Here is a 17,616-nt window from a genome sequence, read left to right on the forward strand (position 1 = left end):
AATGTGCTTTGCCTGGTGTCTGTTTAAAGTCTATGGGTTATTGTTGCCTTGGTGAAGATTTATCTGGGGGTGATTAATTTGGAGATTTGTTTAAAAGTTATTATGATAGTAATTTGTAGACGTGTGTACGAATTTAATTTGTATTAAGTTAATAAATGTTTAATTCAGTTTTATACATAAAAACCTCTTGAGTCTCAGTGGTCTTATTCCTGAATTCAGAGCTGGATCTCACACATACCAGTTGAAAGTATAGGTCATGACGTTTGTTTCAAGTTTCCCTCAGGGATTTTAACTAACTCGGCCTTCAGCGACTGCAGTGTCATAACAGCGACCCTATCCACCTCAACCGCTCCCTGTGGTTACCGACCCACGTTGTATAAGGTGGGGGGTTGGGGGGGGTGGGCGAGTCATGTCACTGGACTAGTGGACCCTTCTGTGGCAGCTCGGGGAGCTTAAATTCAAATAATAACCTGGAAGTAAAGGCTAGCGATGGTGACCGTGAAACAATTTGTCTTATCTTAAAAAGGGACCTCGAGGTGCCACCCTCACCCGGTCTGGGCCTACATGTGACTCCAGGCCCACAGCGATGCGGTTGGCTCTTAATTGCCCCTCTGAAGCAACCGAGGAAGTCGCTCAGTTCAAGGGTCAATTGGGGACGGGCAACAAATGCAGGCCTTGCCTGCGATGCCCATGAAGGAATTAAGGCAGGGGCAGTGAGGGGGTGGGGGGGAAAGCTTGGGGGGCGGGTAACATTCCCACCGGTCTCTGGGTAAGGAACTCCCTCCTGAATATTCGGCTGGCCTTGATACTTTTTTGCTGCCCCCTCACCCTCTCCGGTTCCCTGTCTGGAGGCAGGGCGGGTCTGACTCGCAGCGCCACATGTGTACAGTAAGGGGGGGGTGGGGGTGGGGTCCCAAATCCACCCCCCCGCCCCCAATTCAGGGGAATGGAACCAGGCGCTCTCGGCACCAGAGCTGGTCCACGCCGGCAGTCTGGCCCTGCTGAGCAGGGCTCGGCCTCGACAACACGCGTGTGGCGGCCCCCGGGGGCCACGCGTGTAGTGAGGGTCACGGCTCCCGATTCCTTCCCTCCCGCGCGGCCGAACGGGAGCCCCCCTCCCTGGCCCTCGCTGACCGCCATTGGCGCCCGGTGGGAGGGTTTGGCGCTCGGCATGCTGGGCCTGGTCCGTGGCCGTCCAGTCCCGGGCCGTTTCGACGCCCCACCGCGGGCGAGGCAGCCCTCCCCTCCCCCTCCCCCTCGGCCCCCCCTCGCCCCTCCCCTTCCCCTCCCCTCCCCCTCCCCCTCGCCTCCCCCTCCCCTTCCCTCCCCTCCCCCTCCCCCTCGGCCCCCCCTCGCCCCTCCCCTTCCCCTCCCCTCCCCCTCGCCTCCCCCTCCCCTTCCCTCCCCTCCCCTCCCCCTCCCCTTTACCTCCCCCTCCCCTTTACCTCCCCCTCCCCTCCCCTCCCCCTCCACCGCGCCTCCCCCACCCCCTCCCCTCCCCCTCGCCTCCCCTCCCCCTCGCCTCCCCCTCCCCTCCCCTCCCCTCCCCTCCCCCTCACCTCCCCCTCCCCTCCCCTCCCCTCCCCTCCCCTCCCCTCCCCCTCGCCTCCCCCTCCCCTCCCCTCCCCTCCCCTCCCCCTCCCCTCCCCTCCCCTCCCCCTCGCCTCCCCCTCCCTCCCCTCCCTCCCCTCCCCTCCCCTCGCCTCCCCCTCCCCTCCCCTCTCCTCCCCTCCCCTCCCCTCCCCCTCGCCTCCCCCTCCCCTCCCCTCCCCCTCCCCCTCACTTCTCCCTCCCCCTCCCCTCCCCTCCCTCTCACCACCCCTCCTCCTTCCCTCCCCCTCCCCCTCGCCTCCCCCTCCCCTCCCCTCCCCTCCCCTCCCCTCCCCCTCACTTCTCCCTCCCCCTCCCCTCCCCTCCCTCTCACCTCCCCTCCCCTCCCTCTCACCTCCCCTCCCCTCCCCCTCCCCCTCGGCCCCCCTCGCCCCTCCCCTCCCCTCCCCTTCCCCTCCCCTCCCCCTCGCCTCCCCCTCCCCTTCCCTCCCCTCCCCCTCCCCCTCACTTCTCCCTCCCCCTCCCCTCCCCCTCCCCTTTACCTCCTCCTCCCCTCCCCTTCCCCTCCCCCACCCCACCCCAACCCCACCCCTACCCTCAGCCACCCCTCCCCCACCCCTCCCCTCCCCCCCACTCACCTCCCTTCCCCTTCCCCTCCCCCACCCCTCCCCTCACCTCCCCCACCCCTGTGCCGGCGCCTGTTCACGATATGGGGGCCAGATGAGGCCATTCAGCCCCTCAGGCCGCCCCTGTTGTTCAATAAGATCATGGCTGACCTTCTTAGCCTTAACTCCGCTCGCCCTGCCCCGCCCCCTTATCGCTCGCTTTATCGGCCGTTAGTTTTTGACAGCTGGGCATCCACAGGCACCCCCACCCCCTCCGCTCCTGGGCTAGAGGATTCCCCTGGGCGTCGACCTTTCCCCTCACCTCAGCCCAAAATGGCCGACCCCTCACCTCGAGGCTGCGAAGCTTAGTTCTCGATTGCCGGTCAGCCTGGAGGTCAGCTTCCCAAACTGTGCATCATCACTGCCCCCCCCCACAGAACTTGGTGCACTTCCATGCAATTGCCTCTCATCCCTCCGAACTCCCGGGAATACGAGGCCAGTCATACTCAAATCTTCTCCTCAGTGGACCAAGCCCCTCATCCAGGGGAACCTACCAGGTGAACCTTCGACTGCCTGCCCTCTAAAGCAGGTACACCCTCCCATCGGTATCATGTATGCCATCGCTGAGCGCAGGTGAGTCACAGTAGTGGTCTCTCCCGGATTCGCAGAATTGCTGCGGGGTAGAAGGAGGCCATTCGGCCCTTCCCAGGTCCCCGCCACCGCCCCCCCCACAAGATTTGCTGGATCAACAGAGGCCCTTCAGTAAAGTAAGTTCAAACGATTCGCACCACCTTGCCCGCATCTGCTCTTTGAAAGGGCCAATCCAGTGAGTCCCGCTGGCCACGAGGCTTTCCCCGGAGTCCTGCAATTTTGTTTCTCATTCGTGTGTTTATCTGGGTCCCTTTTTGAAAGTTGTTCAGGTAGAGCACTCCAGAACACAGTCATCAAACTCTTCCCAATGCCCTGGGGCTATTATTTATCCCTCGACCCCAAGGCCTGATCCTGAATCACATTGCTGTTTGTGGGAGCTTACTGTGCACATATTGGCTGCGGTTTTGCCTACGGCAGTGTTTACACTTCAGAAGGTTCATCGTCAGCTACTAAGTGCTTTGGGGAGCCATGAGGTGGGGAACGGTGCTGTATAAATGCACCTTTTCCATTCTTCCATTCCTTCTTCTCTGTCTCTCTCTGCGTCCCTCTCTCTCTTTCTCACACGCGCTTTATTTTTCACTTTCCTTCTCATTCTCTCTCTTCTTCTCTCTCATTCTGTTCTTCCTGAGGAGGAGGGACAATGTTCTTGCTGTAAGATCATTTCTTTCATTATCTGGGAGTGTGTTTCATCTTGCCATTTTCCATTAATACACCAGGTGAAGGATAGAACTGGAGCCAATCTTTGCACACACCTTTCTATTTATTTACAGATTTCCACGTTAAAAGCAAACACGTCCAAACCCAACAGCCGCAAAGGATGACATGAGGTGAAGGATAGAACTGGAGCCAGTCTTTAAACATTCTTCTATTTATTTACAGAGTTCCACATTACAAGGGAATGCCTCCAAACCCAACAACCACACTTTCAGCCTGTGTCTATTCATAGTGGTCCAAGTGAATGCTCAGTTAATTCCCATCATCCCAATACAAATGAACATAATTAATATAAAATTGACACTCATTGCACCATCAGTCAGGAGAGTCTCCCCTTCTGGACCACACTTAAGCCACATAATCAGAAGGAATGTTTTGCCTACATCTCTTGACAGTACACTCCTGGCCAACCTGCTATCTTTCCATCCTCCATAAGATTCAGCTCAGCCAGAACCCTGAGCTCTGTATCCTAACTCACACCAAGCCTCGCGACCATTGACCATGTGCTCCTTGACCTACGATGACTCCCTAAGGCTAAGGAATGCCCGGATTTTAAACCTCTTATCCTTGTTTTCAATTCCCACCATTGCTTTAATGCTGGCCGGCTCTCTGTGACCTCCTCCAGGCCCAAAAACCATCCCTATCTCTGTAACCTCTTCCAGCCCCTACACCCCTCCCTATCTCTGTAACCTCCTCCAGGCCCAACAACCCTCCCTATCTCTGTAACCTCCTCCAGGCCCAACAACCGTCCCTATCTCTGTGACCTCCTCCAGCCCCTACAACCCTCCCTATCGCTGTAACCTCCTCCAGCCCCTACACCCCTCCCTATCTCTGTAACCTCCTCCAGCCCAACAACCCTCCCTATCTCTGTAACCTCCTCCAGCCCCTACACCCCTCCCTATCTCTGTAACCTCCTCCAGCCCCTACAACACTCCCTATCTCTGTAACCTCCTCCAGCCCCTACAACGCTCCCTATCTCTGTAACCTCTTACAACCCACCCTATCCCTGTAACCTCCCCTAGCCCCTATGTCCCGCCCTATCCCTGTAATCCCCTCCAACCCATACACTCCTCTTTATCTCTGTAACCTCCCCCAGCCCCTTCCTACAACCCCCCCTATCTCTACACCTTCTTCCACTCCCTACACACCTCCCTATCCCTGTAATTTCCTCCAGCTGCTGTTTTTGAGCCTGCGTGTTTGTGTATGTGTTTGTGTGGGGGGTGTGTGTGTGTGTGTGTGTGGGTGGGGACGTGTGTGTGTGTGTGTGAAAGTGTGTATGAGGGTGTGTGATTGTGTGTGTGTGACTGCATGTGTGTGTGTGTTTGTGTGTGTGTATGCGTGAGTGTGTATGTGTAAAAGTGTGTGTGTGTGTGTATTTGAGTGTTGTGTGTGACTGCATGTGTGTGTGTGTATGTGTGAGTGTGTGTGCATGTGTATGAGGGTGTGTGTGTGACTGCATGTGTGACTGCATGTGTGAGTGTGTTTGTGTGTGTGTATGCGTGAGTGTGTGTGTGTAAGTGTGTGTGTGTGTGTATATTTGAATGTTGTGTGTGTGTGACTGCATGTGTGTTTATGTGTGTGTGTGTGTGTATGAGGTTGTGTGTGTGAGACTGCGTATGTGTGTTGTGTGTGTGTGTGTACATATGTGTGAGGGTGTGTGTGTGTCTGTGTGTGTGTGTGTGTGATTGTGTGTGTGAATGTGTGCGTGTGTGTGTGTGTGACTGTGTGTGTGTGTGTGTGTGTGTGTGTGTGTGTTTGTGACTGTGTTTGCGTGTGTGGGTATATATGTGTGAGGGTGTGTGTGTGTGAGCATGTGTGTGAGTCTGTGTGTGAGGGTATGTGATTGCTTGTGTGTGTGACTGCATGTGTGTGTGTGTGTGTGAGTGTGTGTGTGTGTGTGTGTGTGTGTGTGTGTGCATGTGTGTCTGACTGTGTGTGTAAGTGTGTTTGTGACTGCATGTGTGTGTGTGTGACTGTGTGTGTGTGTGCGTGTGTGTGTGAGTGTGTGTGTGACTACGTGTGTATGTGTGAGTGTGTGTGTGTGTCTGTTTGACTGCGTGTGTGAGTGAGAGTGTGTGACTGTGTGTGTGACTGTGTGTGTGAGTGGTGTGTGTGAGTGGTGTGTGTGAGTGTATGTGTGAGTGTATATGTGTGAGTGTGTGTGTGTGACTGTGTGTATGTGTGTGTGTGAGTGTCTGTTTGACTGTGTGTGTGAGTGAGTGTGTGTGCGTGAGTGTGCATGAGTGTGTGTGTTGAGTGTATGTGTGTGAGTGTGTGTGTGTGACTGTGTGTGTGTGTGTGACTCTGTGTGTGTGTGTGTGTGTGTGTGTGTCTGTTTGACTGTGTGTGTGAGTGAGTGTGTGTGCATGAGTGTGTGTGTTGAGTGTATGTGTGTGAGTGTGTGTGACTGTGTGTGTGTGTGTGTGTGTGTGTGTGTGAGTGTGAGTGTGAGAGAGAGAGATGGTCGGGTGTTTAAGGCCAAATCAGCCACAGTTCCACCGAATGGCGGAGCAGGTTCGATGGGCGGCGCACTCTGCTCCTGCTCCTATTCCTCGCGCCCCTGCGGGCTGGATGTTGGGCGGGGTCAGGGGAGGCGGACGCGGGCCGTAAAACCGGGACCTAGGGCCTCCCCTCCCCCCGGGTGGTCTCGGAGCTGCGGCCTGCCTTCCCTTGGCTTCCCCAGACGCAGCGCTTGCCGACTTTGTCACGCCCCTTGTCGTACCACACAGTCAGCGAGCTGAAGAGCAGGAGAGTCACACACTGGAGGCCAGCCAGCAGGTAGAAGTAATAATCCATGTGGCAATTGTTGATACTCCCTGAAAGGACAGGGGAAGAAGAGAACAGTCATGGAGTGGCACAGAGCAGAAGGCGGAGGGGGTGGGGGTTGGTGGCCCGTTACGCCTGCTTCGGCTCTTTGAGAGATTAATCTAGAATGAATCTGGAACCCATCTGGTTCACTCGTGCCCCTTTAAGGGCAGGAACGCTGCCGTCCTTACCTGGTCTGGGCCTACATGTGACTCCAGGTCCACAGCAACGTGGTTGACTCTTAAGAATGCCCTCTTGAGCAAGGGTGGATTAGGGGGTGGGTAAGAAACGCTGGCCTAGCCAGTGATGCCCACATCCCATGAATCAGTTAAAAAAAAACCCAGCAAAAGATTATCAGAAACAGGCTGTCTGGTCTGGGCTGGCGCTTAATGCTCCACACAAGCCTCCACCCCACCCCCTTACCTTTACCTCACCCCATCAACATCCCCTTCTATCGCTCTCTCCCTCATGTGTTTATCTAGCTTCCCCTTGAAAGCATCAATGCTATTCACCTCAACTGCTGCCTGTGGTGGCGAGTTCCACATTTCTCACCTGTGACAAAAGCGTAATAGTTTTCATACGATGTTTCTGGTTCATTGTGAAGTAGGTTTATTGGGTGTGAGCGTAGATGGTTCTGCCTGTGTGTGATTTCATTCCTTTTGGATTCCAGTAGGCTGCAAGCTTGAAATCATCAAAAGAAGCTAGGTGTTGAAGTGTGCTTGAGGTGCCAATGAGTAAACAATGAGCTGGCCTAATAAGGCATGAAGGGAATTTGCATTTTTGGATAAATGAAGGGGTTCTTTGGATTTCGAAGGGATCTTAGTCTGTTTATAAATAGCCAGATAAGCAAGGCTAAGGAGTGTGTTTATTTTTCCCCAAAGGTTACTGGCATTATTGGCAAATTGAAAGTTTTTATGTTATGAGGCAGATGCAGTTTCAAAGGCATATGGAACAATAGAATTTACACATTAAAGAGAGTGAAACATATATAATGGAGATGGAAAGGCTATGTGAGAGAGAGCCATGTAAGATCTAACAGGAGCAGCCTTCAAGAAGCCTCCAGCCGTTCAGGCACGAATCTGCTCTATAACGAAAGTGAAGTCGGGGAAAAGCCATTTGGAATTCCACTGCCATTGTGTTAACTTGCTGATTTTGTTTAAACCAAAAAAAAAACTATTTTGGACTGTTGCCTTAAAGGGGGTGTGTAACTGGGAGTCAGGTCAGTTAGGAATTTTAGGATTTGCTATAGTAGTAAGTAATTGTAGACTTATATGTGCTTGAAATCTTTTATTTTGTTAATAAATATTTAAATTTAATTTTAACAATCTCTAATAGGTCTTGGCGGACTTATAAGTCCTGATTTCAGTGCAGGCATCTGGTAATAAATACATATTGCAAAACCATTGCGATAGCCTGACCAAGTGGATTTGGTCCACTCGGGACACACCATCTGCCAAATCATCGCTGGGTGAAGAAGAGGTTCCTTCGGAATCCCTCATTGAATTTATGATCCTTACATTTATGGGACCCAGTTCTGGTCCCGTGACAAGTGTAAACATCTTCTCTACGCCGACCCTAATGAAATCCTTTCACAACCTGCAAGATCTCTTTCAGGTCACCACCTGCACCTCCACCACCCACCACCCCCCCCCCACCACCTCAGCATTCTCGCTCCCGGCTATGAAAAGACCACAGCCTGTTGAGGCTTTCCTGAATGGGTGTAACCCCCTCACTTCTGGAGTCAACCTTGGAAGCCTTTTGTGCACCTCCTCCTCCGAGGCCTCTATGGCCTTGCGCGTTACACAGGCGCGGACCCACTTGAACAGCGGGGGCTTACTCCCCCTCGCCGTGGGTGGTGGGGGGAGGGTGGGGGGGGGGGGGGGGGGGGGGGGGGGGAGTCCCGCCCTCGGGACCGGCCGGCCGACCCGATTGGACCCAGCAATCCCGGCAAGGGCAAGGCCTCGTTGGTGGGCGCTGCCGGGGCTATGACAGGTCCCAAGAGAGAGAGAGGCCCTGTCCTAGGTAAGCCCTGGGCGTTGGGCGGCGAGGGTTTGTCCAGCTTAGGGAGGTGGGGCGGGAAGGGCTAGGGGGTGGGGTGGGTCGAGGGTGGTATATTTTGGAGAGCAGGCGAGGGGGCATATAGGGTAAGGTACTATCTACGGTGGGGGCGGGGTGTGTGAGGGTCTGCCCCCGATGCACAAAGGGCACGCCCCCAGATATAATAACCCCGCCTCCCTTCCCTCCCCTTTAAGAACTTTTTAACAGCCCACTCACGCCCGACGGCTCCCCGCCAGTGCACGGGCAGTGAGTCTTGCCCCAAGGGTCCAATTAGTTTGTTAACAAAGCCAGTTGACCCTTAATTGTGGTGCCCGCCCACTTATCCTGTTATGGAGGCAAGTTGGATGGTGGGCGGGGAAAGACTTGGGGGGGTGAGGAGGGGGGAGGGGAGGGGGTGGTGTGGACAGGAAGTGGGGGTGGGGTAGACCGACCAGCCCTACCAGCCCCCAACTCCCCCTGCCCCCCACACTGAAAAATGCCCAGCGGGGGGCTGTGTGCAGCCTCAATATGTAGAGCGGGGCTGTGTGCGGTGGGTCCAGGCGTGGTCTACCCAAAGCTCATGTACAGGTTTGACTGCAGTGCCCCAGCTTTCAATTCTGCCTCTCCAGAGGCAACCTGTTCGCCTTTTTATGATTTAAGGGTCGTATTTAGCCGGGTTATGATGTTTAACGGTGAGTCTGTCCGCATCTCAACGTCACTAAGTTCCTCCAGCCCATTCAGACCCATGTGAGCCAAGCAGTTTGCGGCCCTGTTGATCTTGCGAGTGTTATGTACCATCCCATGGCGATCAATGCTGTCGAATGTCTGCTCCCGCTGCAATCTCGTTAATGGCTTCCCCTTTCTTGGCCATTGTTATTTCTCTGGACAGACTTTGCAAACATTCCACCCGCATTGCACGTCCACCCCCACCCCCACCCCCACCCCCACCCCCACCCCCAACCCCACTCCCTCCCCCACCCCCACCCCCACCCCCACCCCCATCCCCACCCCCATCCCCACTTCCACCCACACCCCCAACCCCACCCCCATCCCCACCCCCACCCTAATTTGGTGTTGCCTACTAATTTTGAAATTGGCCATTGATTCTCTATTACTTCTTCTCCCTCATGTGTGTACCTGTCAGCGTGGTGCTGGGAGGTTGTGTGGTGGGGGAGGGTACGGGATGGGGGAGAGGTAGCATCTGGCCTCTTGAGTCAGGAAGCTTTTGTTCAAGGCTCGCAGTAGAGACCTGACATCCATAATTCAGGCCAGGACTCCCTATTGCCAGTACTGAGGGAATGCTGCAGTGTCCGATGGTTCAGTACTGAGGGAGTGCTGTGCTGTCAGAGGGTCAGCACTGAGGGAGTGCTGCACTGTCAGAAGGTCAGTACTGAGGGAGTGCTGCAGTGTCGGAGGGTCAGTACTGAGGGAGTGCTGTGCTGTCAGAGGGTCAGCACTGAGGGAGTGCTGCACTGTCAGAGGGTCAGTACTGAGGGAGTGCTGCACTGTCAGAGGGTCAGTACTGAGGGAGTGCTGCACTGTCAGAGGGTCAGTACTGAGGGAGTGCTGCACTGTCAGAGGATCAGTACTGAGGGAGTGCTGCACTGTCAGAGGGTCAGTACTGAGGGAGTGCTGCACTGTCAGAGGGTCAGTACTGAGGGAGTGCTACACTGTTGGAGGGTCAGTACTGAGGGAGTGCTGCACTGTCAGAGTGTCAGTACTGAGGGAGTGCTGCACTGTCAGAGGGTCAGTACTGAGGGAGTGCTGCCCTGTCGGAGGGTCAGTACTGAGGGAGTGCTGCACTGTCAGAGGGTCAGTACTGAGGGAGTGCTGCACTGTCAGAGGGTCAGTACTGAGGGAGTGCTACACTGTTGGAGGGTCAGTACTGAGGGAGTGCTGCACTGTCAGAGTGTCAGTCCTGAGGGAGTGCTGCACTGTCAGAGGGTCAGTACTGAGGGAGTGCTGCCCTGTCGGAGGGTCAGTACTGAGGGAGTGCTGCCCTGTCGGAGGGTCAGTACTGAGGGAGTGCTGCCCTGTCGGAGGGTCAGTACTGAGGGAGTGCTGCCCTGTCGGAGGGTCAGTACTGAGGGAGTGCTGCCCTGTCGGAGGGTCAGTACTGAGGGAGTGCTGCCCTGTCGGAGGGTCAGTACTGAGAGAGCGCTTTCCCCTCCTGCTCTGCTCCCCATCTCTGTCTCCTCTGGTCCGCTCCCTGCCCCTCTCACTCCCCATCCATCCCTTCTCTTCCCCCTGCCCCTCCCTCCACACACACTCCCTGCCTCCTCTCCCCCTTGGTCTCATCCCTTCCCCATCCTTTCCCCTCTCTTCTGCTTCCCAATGCCCCCACTTACCCTCCCCACCTTCCCTCCAGCCCTCCCCTCTCCCCTCCCCTCCGAGCTGCCCAGTGCCAAAACTCACCGTGATCTCGATGGCAATTCAGCCAACCAATGGCAGGGAGGGATACTAGATCCAAGAGCCCGGAGCCAATGAAGGAGCCAATCCCAGAGAAGAAGAAGAAGAGGCCCATTATGGCGCACTGCATGGATTTAGGGGCCTCTGAGTAGGCAAACTCCAGACCTTCCCAAGAGAAAAGCAAGAAAATTTACTGAGAGACAAAATGAAAACGGTCACACTAGAGAACAATTTTGTGATTCATCCGCGGGATGTGGGCTGTCGCTGGCTGGGCCCAGCATTTATTGCCCGTCCCTAATTACCCCTTGAGAAGGTGGTGGGTCAGCCGCCTTCTTGAACCGAAGCAGTCCCTGTGGCGTAACTACACCCACCAATTGTCCACTAAAAGCTGGACAAATCCACTTTACTTAAACAAAAACAGAAAACGCTGGAAAAACTCAGCAGGTCGGATAGTATCTGTGGAGAGAAAAGCAGGGTTAATGTTTCGAGTCCCGTATGACTCTTGTTCAGAGCCAAGTACCCCCATTACTGTCCACCCTCAATCATCGATGCAGTGATGGAAGGTGCTGTCAAGCAGCACCCAGTCAGCAGTCACCTACTCGCTGACCCTCAGTTTGGGTTCTGCCAGGGCCACTCAGCTCCTGACCTCATTACAGCCTTGGTTCAAACATGGACTAAAGAGCTGAGCTCACGAGGTGAGGTGAGAGTGACTGCCCTTGACATCAAGGCAGCATTTGACCGAGTGTGGCATCAAGGAGCCCTAGTAAAACTGGAGTCAATGGGAATCAGGGGGAAACATCTCTGCTAGTTGGAGTCACACCGAGCACAAAGGAAGATGGTTGTGGTTGTTGGAGGTCAGTCATTTCAGCCCCAGGACATCACTGCAGGAGTTCCTCAGGATAGTGTCCTAGGCCCAACCATCTTCAGCTGCTTCATCAATGACTGTCCGTCATTAGCTCAGAAGTGGGGATGTTCGCTGATGATTGCACAATGTTCAGCACCATTCGCGACTCCACGGTTACTGAAGGAGCCCCATGTCCAAATGCAGCAAGACCTGGACAATATCCAGGCTTTGGGCTGACAAGTGGCAAGTAACATTCATGCCACACAAGTGCCAGGCAATGACCATCTCCCCTTGACATTGAATGGCATTACCATCACTGAAGCCCCCACTATCAAAACCCAAAGGTTACCACTGAACAGAAACTGAACTGGTCTAGCTATATAAATACTGTGGCTACAAGAGCAGGTCAGAGGCTGGGAATCCTGTGGCAAGTAGCTCACTTCCTGACTCCCCAAAGTCTGTCCACCATCTACAAGGCACAAGTCAGGAGTGTGATGGGATACTCCCCACTTGCCTGGATGAGTGCAGCTCCCACAACACTCAAGAAGCTCAACACTGTCCGGGATAAAGCAGCCCTGGTTGATTGATACCCGATCACTGCATCTACCACCCATTCTCTCCACCACCAACACACAGTGGCATATCAATGATTATTTGTTTATTCATTCACAGGATGTGGGCTTCGCTGGCTGGGCCCAGCATTTATTGCCCATCCCTGCCTCCTTGAACCGCTGCAGTCCCTGTGGTGTAGGTACATCCACAGCACTGTTAGGGAGGGAGTTCCAGGATTTTGACCCAGCGACAGTGAAGGAGCAGCCGACATATTTCCAAGTCAGGATGGTGAGTGTCTCGGAGGGGGACTTCTAGGTGGTGGTGTTCCCATCTATCTGCTTCCCTTGTCCTTCTAAGTGGTAGTGGTCGTGGGTTTGGAGGCTGCTGTCGAAGGAGCCTCAGAATCACACAGTGCATAAGAGGCCCTTCGGCCCATCGAGTCTGCACCGACACGGTGAGTCAATTGGAGTAGGTACAATTAAGAAGTTTTGCAGATGAGACATAAATTGGCCATGTAGTTGGCAGCGAGGAAGGAAGCTATAGACCGAAGGGAGATATCGATGGACTGGTCAGGTGGCCAAGAAAGTGGAAAATGGAATTTAAGCTGGAGAAGTGTGAGATACCAGGTCCTTCAGTCATGTGGAAAGACTGGGGAAGGCGAGAGTCGTGTCCCTCGAGCAGATAGGGAGATCCACCGAGTGGTAGAAGGCTCAAGGGGCTGAATGGTCTAGCCTTGCTCCGATATTCTTAAGCACCAGCAACGAGGGACCTCAGTTCAGAGACTGGAGAAGCTGGGATTGCTCTGCCTCAAGCAATGGGAGGTTAAGAGGAGGTTTAATCGAGGGTGCTCAAAAATCAGGGAGCATTTCCATAGGGCCAATCGTGGGGAAACTGTTTCTTATGGCAGGAGGGTTGGGAGCCAGAGGGACACAGGTTCGAGGCAGTTGGCAGGAGAGGAGGAGGAGGAGGGGGGGCAGGAGGAGAATTTGTTTTACACATCGGGCTGTTGTGATCTGGGGCCCGATAGGGAGGTGGGAGCAGGTTCAATGGAGACATTCAAAAAAGTAAATTAGATGGATCCCTGAATAGGAAAATAACTTACAGAGCCACGGGGAAAGGGCAAGAGAGTGGAAATAATTGGAACAAATTTTTCAAAGAGCTGGTCCGGGCTCGATGGGCAGAATGGCCACCCTGAGCTGCATTGTTCTGTGCCTCAGAGAGTCAAATTATACAGATCCTTGGAAATAACTATCTCTGACCCTAATTCATGTCTCAGCGGCCTCTAGACGGACCATTCCACTGCACTCCAGGCTGTCCACATCATCCATCCTGCATTAAGTTCTGACTTAACCTAAACTCTGCAGCCCGCATCTTAATTTAAGTTCAGTTCCCCAATCACCTGCCCTCACTGACCGACACTGACTCTGGTCGAGCAGTGCCACAGGTTTAAAATTCTCATCCTCATGTTCAAGTCATCCCATAGCTTGCACCTTCCCCATTTCTGTAACTTCCTCCAGCCCCTACAACCCTCCCTACCTCTGCAACCCCATCCAGCCCCTACAACCTCCCTATCCCTGTAACCTCCTCCTGCCCCTACAACCCTCCCTATCTCTGTAGCCTCCTCCAGCCCCTACACCCCTCCCTATCTCTGTAACCTCCTCCAGCCCCTACAACCCTCCCTATCTCTGTAACCTCTTCCAGCCCCTACAACCCTCCCTATCTCTGTAACCTCCTCCAGCCCCTACAACCCTCCCTATCTCTGTAACCTCCTCCAGCCCCTACAACCCTCCCTATCTCTGTAACTCCTCCAGCACCTACAACCCTCCCTATCTCTGTAACATCCTCCAGCCCCTACAACCCTCCCTATCTCTGTAACCCCATCCAGCCCCTACAACCCTCCTATCTCTGTAATCTCCTCCAGCACCTACAACCCTCCCTATCTCTGTAACCTCCTCCAGCCCCTACAACCTCCCTACCTCTGTAACCTCCTCCAGCCCCTACAACCCTCCCTAACTCTGTAACCCCATCCAGCCGCTGCAATTCTCCCGATCAGTGAACCTTAGGGGAGGCAGTGGTGTAGTGGTATTGTCACTGGGCTGGTAATCCAGAGACCCAGGGGTAACGCTTTGGGAACTCGGGTTTGAGTCCCATCACGGAGGGCGGTGATATCTGAATTCAATAAAAAACAATTTGGAATTAAAAGTTGTAAAAACCCCATCTGGTTCACTAATGCCCTTTAATGAAGGAAATCTCCCATCCTTACCTACATGTCAACACTACATGTGTCTGCTCCAGAAGAAGCAAGCAATGTGCTTGACTCTTAAACGCCCTCTGAAATGACCTAGCAAGCCACTCAGTTCTCAGGGGCAATTAGGGATGGGCAATAAATGCAGGCCTGGCCTGTGATGGCTCGGGAGAGGCTATTAATGGGACTCATCTCTGGTCACCAATGGTGTACGTGACACTTAAAGGAAGGTGGGAATGGAGGCTCGTTGGGCCGATTCCTGGGATGGGAGAAGCGTTCCATAAGGAAGGATTGAGTGGAATGGCTCTATATTCACTCGGGAATGGAAGGATGACATAATTGTATTGAAATGTATGTACTTCTCAGAGCAGCGTTTCCCCAGCTCTGGCTCGAGAGACCCCAGTGGGGTCACGAGGCCAGATTTTGGTGTCACGAGCTCTGATATGTGGAGCTTAGACTGATTCGTGGCAGCTGCCAGTTCCCTTTAAACGCTGGTGTTTTCTTTATGCTGATGGGAGCGGCCTAATGGACTGTTCCCCGAGACTTAGTTGCTGCTGCTGCAAAAAAGCTAGGGAGGTGATGGTTTCTATGGAGAGGCCCTGAATTCCATCAACTCCCCTCGCTCCTTGCTTAATTCCTCTTTACCACGTCCCCCCCTCATCAAGATCTTACCCCCACACCCCCCCACCACCACCCCTCCCTGTCACCAACCCCCACCCCCTGCCCCCCCACCCCCCACCACCCCCCACCCCACCACCTCCCCTCCCCACCCTCCCGCATTCAACAACGCCCATCCTCACAAATCTTCACTCTGGGTTCACACAGCGTCCGAGGTATGGTGGCTCACGTGAGAAAAAGGTTTGGGAAACGCTGTCCTAGAGGGTTTGACAAGGTGGACGCTCACAGGCTGCCGCCCCTTCCTGTGGTATCCCAAACACAGGGTCGAGGGGGAGCCGGTGGGGGTGGGGTGGGGTGGGGGGAGGTGGGGCTGGAGGTACAGGTTCAGGATAAGAGGTGGTCCAGTTCGGATCGAGTTGAGGGCAACCTCTTCACTCGCAGGGGTGTGACTCTGAAATTCTCCGCTCCAGAGGGTGGTGAATGCTCGGTCATTGAGTGTCTTCAAGACAGAGATGGATAGATTTTTGGACGCTGAAGGAATGGAGGGATATGGGGATGGGGCGAGAGAGGGGATTCGGGGTAGAAGGTTCAGCCGTGATCTTATTGAATGGCGGAGCAGGCTCAAGAGGCCGACTGACATGCTCATGGCTCCTGAATCTGACTGCCCAGTGTAGAGATGCAGGCCAAGTTTCTTCGTTAATAAGACTCAGGAGAAGCCAAAACCAACACTGTTAGGGGAAAATTAAATACGCTGAAAGAGAATACTAAGAATTTACTGAAGAACACTTAAAATCTCCAGGCGGACATGGCTGCTCAGCATATTAAGAGTTGACGATTACCAGATGAACATTGCACAGCCTTGAGAGTCAGGATAGAGACACAAGAAAGGACATCAGTTAGATTAGCTGTACTCTCCTCTCACATAAGGAAGGGGCAGGTGGTTTTAACTTTGATGTGGGAAGACATACAATGTATAAAGAGGGGGCTTTGATGAAACACGAACAGTCTTGAGCTGTGAGAACCAAGGTCTTTGTGTACGAGTTTTAATTTTGTTTGGATATAATATAATTATGTATGCATCCTTTAGGATAATTGGTGAGCAAAATCACCTGTTTATGTACTCAATAGGATAGAGTTAGCATGGGACCGGTGTGTCGGTCACCGACTGGATGTATTCCAGTGTATTAAGAAAACGTACCAAAGTAATGAAATGTAATCAATCTGGGAGCCGGGTCTTCATTCTTAGGGATGATTGCGGCTCCCTTGTATATGCTTGAATAAAACCGGTTAAAGGAAACCTAAGTCTCTGTGGTCGCTGTGTGATCGGGGATTGTAATTTCTCCTCTTCAACTGGCCTGTGTGGTAGTTGCCGGATTGGAGGGAGTACCCTCTTCAAAGACACAGAGCGTTCTTTATTGCAAGAGTTTATTGACTTTTTCAGTCTCACAACTCTCCTCCCACACAGCCCAGTGTCCCAGCTGTCCCCTATTTATATTCTCTTTCAAAATAAAATAAATGGTGAATAAAATAAACTAATACATTGTGTGACAGCCCCTGATGGGGCACTGTAACAAAAACAACATATCAAAGGAAACTTATCTAATCAAACCAGAATATCATTCCCCACGATGATGATGCACTCCAACTCCTGCGATGCCCACTGGCTGTGGGAGGCCTCAAGCACATGTCCCTTGCTTATAGCCTCTTTTAAAAGAATGGATGATCAAATAGGAATAATCAAAGGGGGTGACAGCTCCCCCCCCCGCCCCCGTGGGGTACCGTCACTAAAACAAGAGCGTAAACGGAAACTTAGCTAGCTAAACCAAAATAACGTTCCAAGAGGCGATGACACTTCCCGACCCCCGTGGGGCCCACCGGTCACGGAAGGTCTCAAGCGAAAGTCCCCTATTTATACATGCTCAACGACAATTAATGCCCACCACCTTAGCTTTAACAATGTAATTGACAGGACACTGACATTCTCACCTGGGATGCTGGCAAATATCTCGCTGATCCCGATCAGCAGATACTGAGGTACCTGCCACCACACAGCGAGACGAGCTGCAGTGAATGTTGTATTCCCGACCTGCTGACTCACTGTGTTGTTGTTGTGTATGTGCGTCAGACGCTGGCTTTCCAGGAGACCTGTCACAAAGGAAGGGAGGGAAAAAAAGCGTGCGATGAAATGCTGGGGTGGGGGGGGGGGGGGCTGCGCTAAGACCCAGAATCACAGAGAACCACAGAATCACACAGTGCAGAAGAGGTCCCTTCGGCCCATTGAGTCTGTGTCGACTCAGAGTACAATGGTGAGAAGGAGAGCTCGCATTCATATAACGCCTTTAACACAATAAAAATTCCCCAAGGCACTTCACAGAGGAGGTATTAAGGAAGGGAAATTTGACACTGAGCCCGCAAAGCGATACTCAGACAAGAAAGCTTGGTGAAATAGATAGGTTTTGAGACGCATCTTAAAGGAGGAATTGTTAATGGTTCTATTATCTTTACCTCCCCCACCCCCCCGCCCCCCCACTCCCGCACCCCCCTCCACCCAGTAAGGTCAGCCGATTCCCTCAAACTTATTGCTG

At 53.5% G+C, this 17,616-nt stretch overlaps 1 protein-coding gene across 2 annotated transcripts in view; it reads right to left on the reverse strand.

Moving 5' to 3' along the window:
• Window positions 1-5,873: 5,873 nt before the first annotated feature.
• Window positions 5,874-17,616, reverse strand: part of LOC121269395 (solute carrier family 15 member 4-like) — a 44,044-nt gene continuing 32,301 nt past the window's right edge. For both annotated transcript variants that reach the window (XM_041173991.1, XM_041173990.1), the window contains exons 6-8: window positions 17,018-17,176; window positions 10,779-10,937; window positions 5,874-6,337 (exon numbers count right to left, since the gene is read on the reverse strand). In XM_041173991.1, the coding sequence (XP_041029925.1) occupies window positions 6,141-6,337; window positions 10,779-10,937; window positions 17,018-17,176 (515 nt within the window). In that variant the 3' untranslated portion in view covers window positions 5,874-6,140. The remainder of the gene's footprint in view (window positions 6,338-10,778; window positions 10,938-17,017; window positions 17,177-17,616) is intronic.

Source organism: Carcharodon carcharias, chromosome 24 (genome assembly GCF_017639515.1).
Source record: "Carcharodon carcharias isolate sCarCar2 chromosome 24, sCarCar2.pri, whole genome shotgun sequence".
Taxonomy (NCBI): domain Eukaryota; kingdom Metazoa; phylum Chordata; class Chondrichthyes; order Lamniformes; family Lamnidae; genus Carcharodon; species Carcharodon carcharias.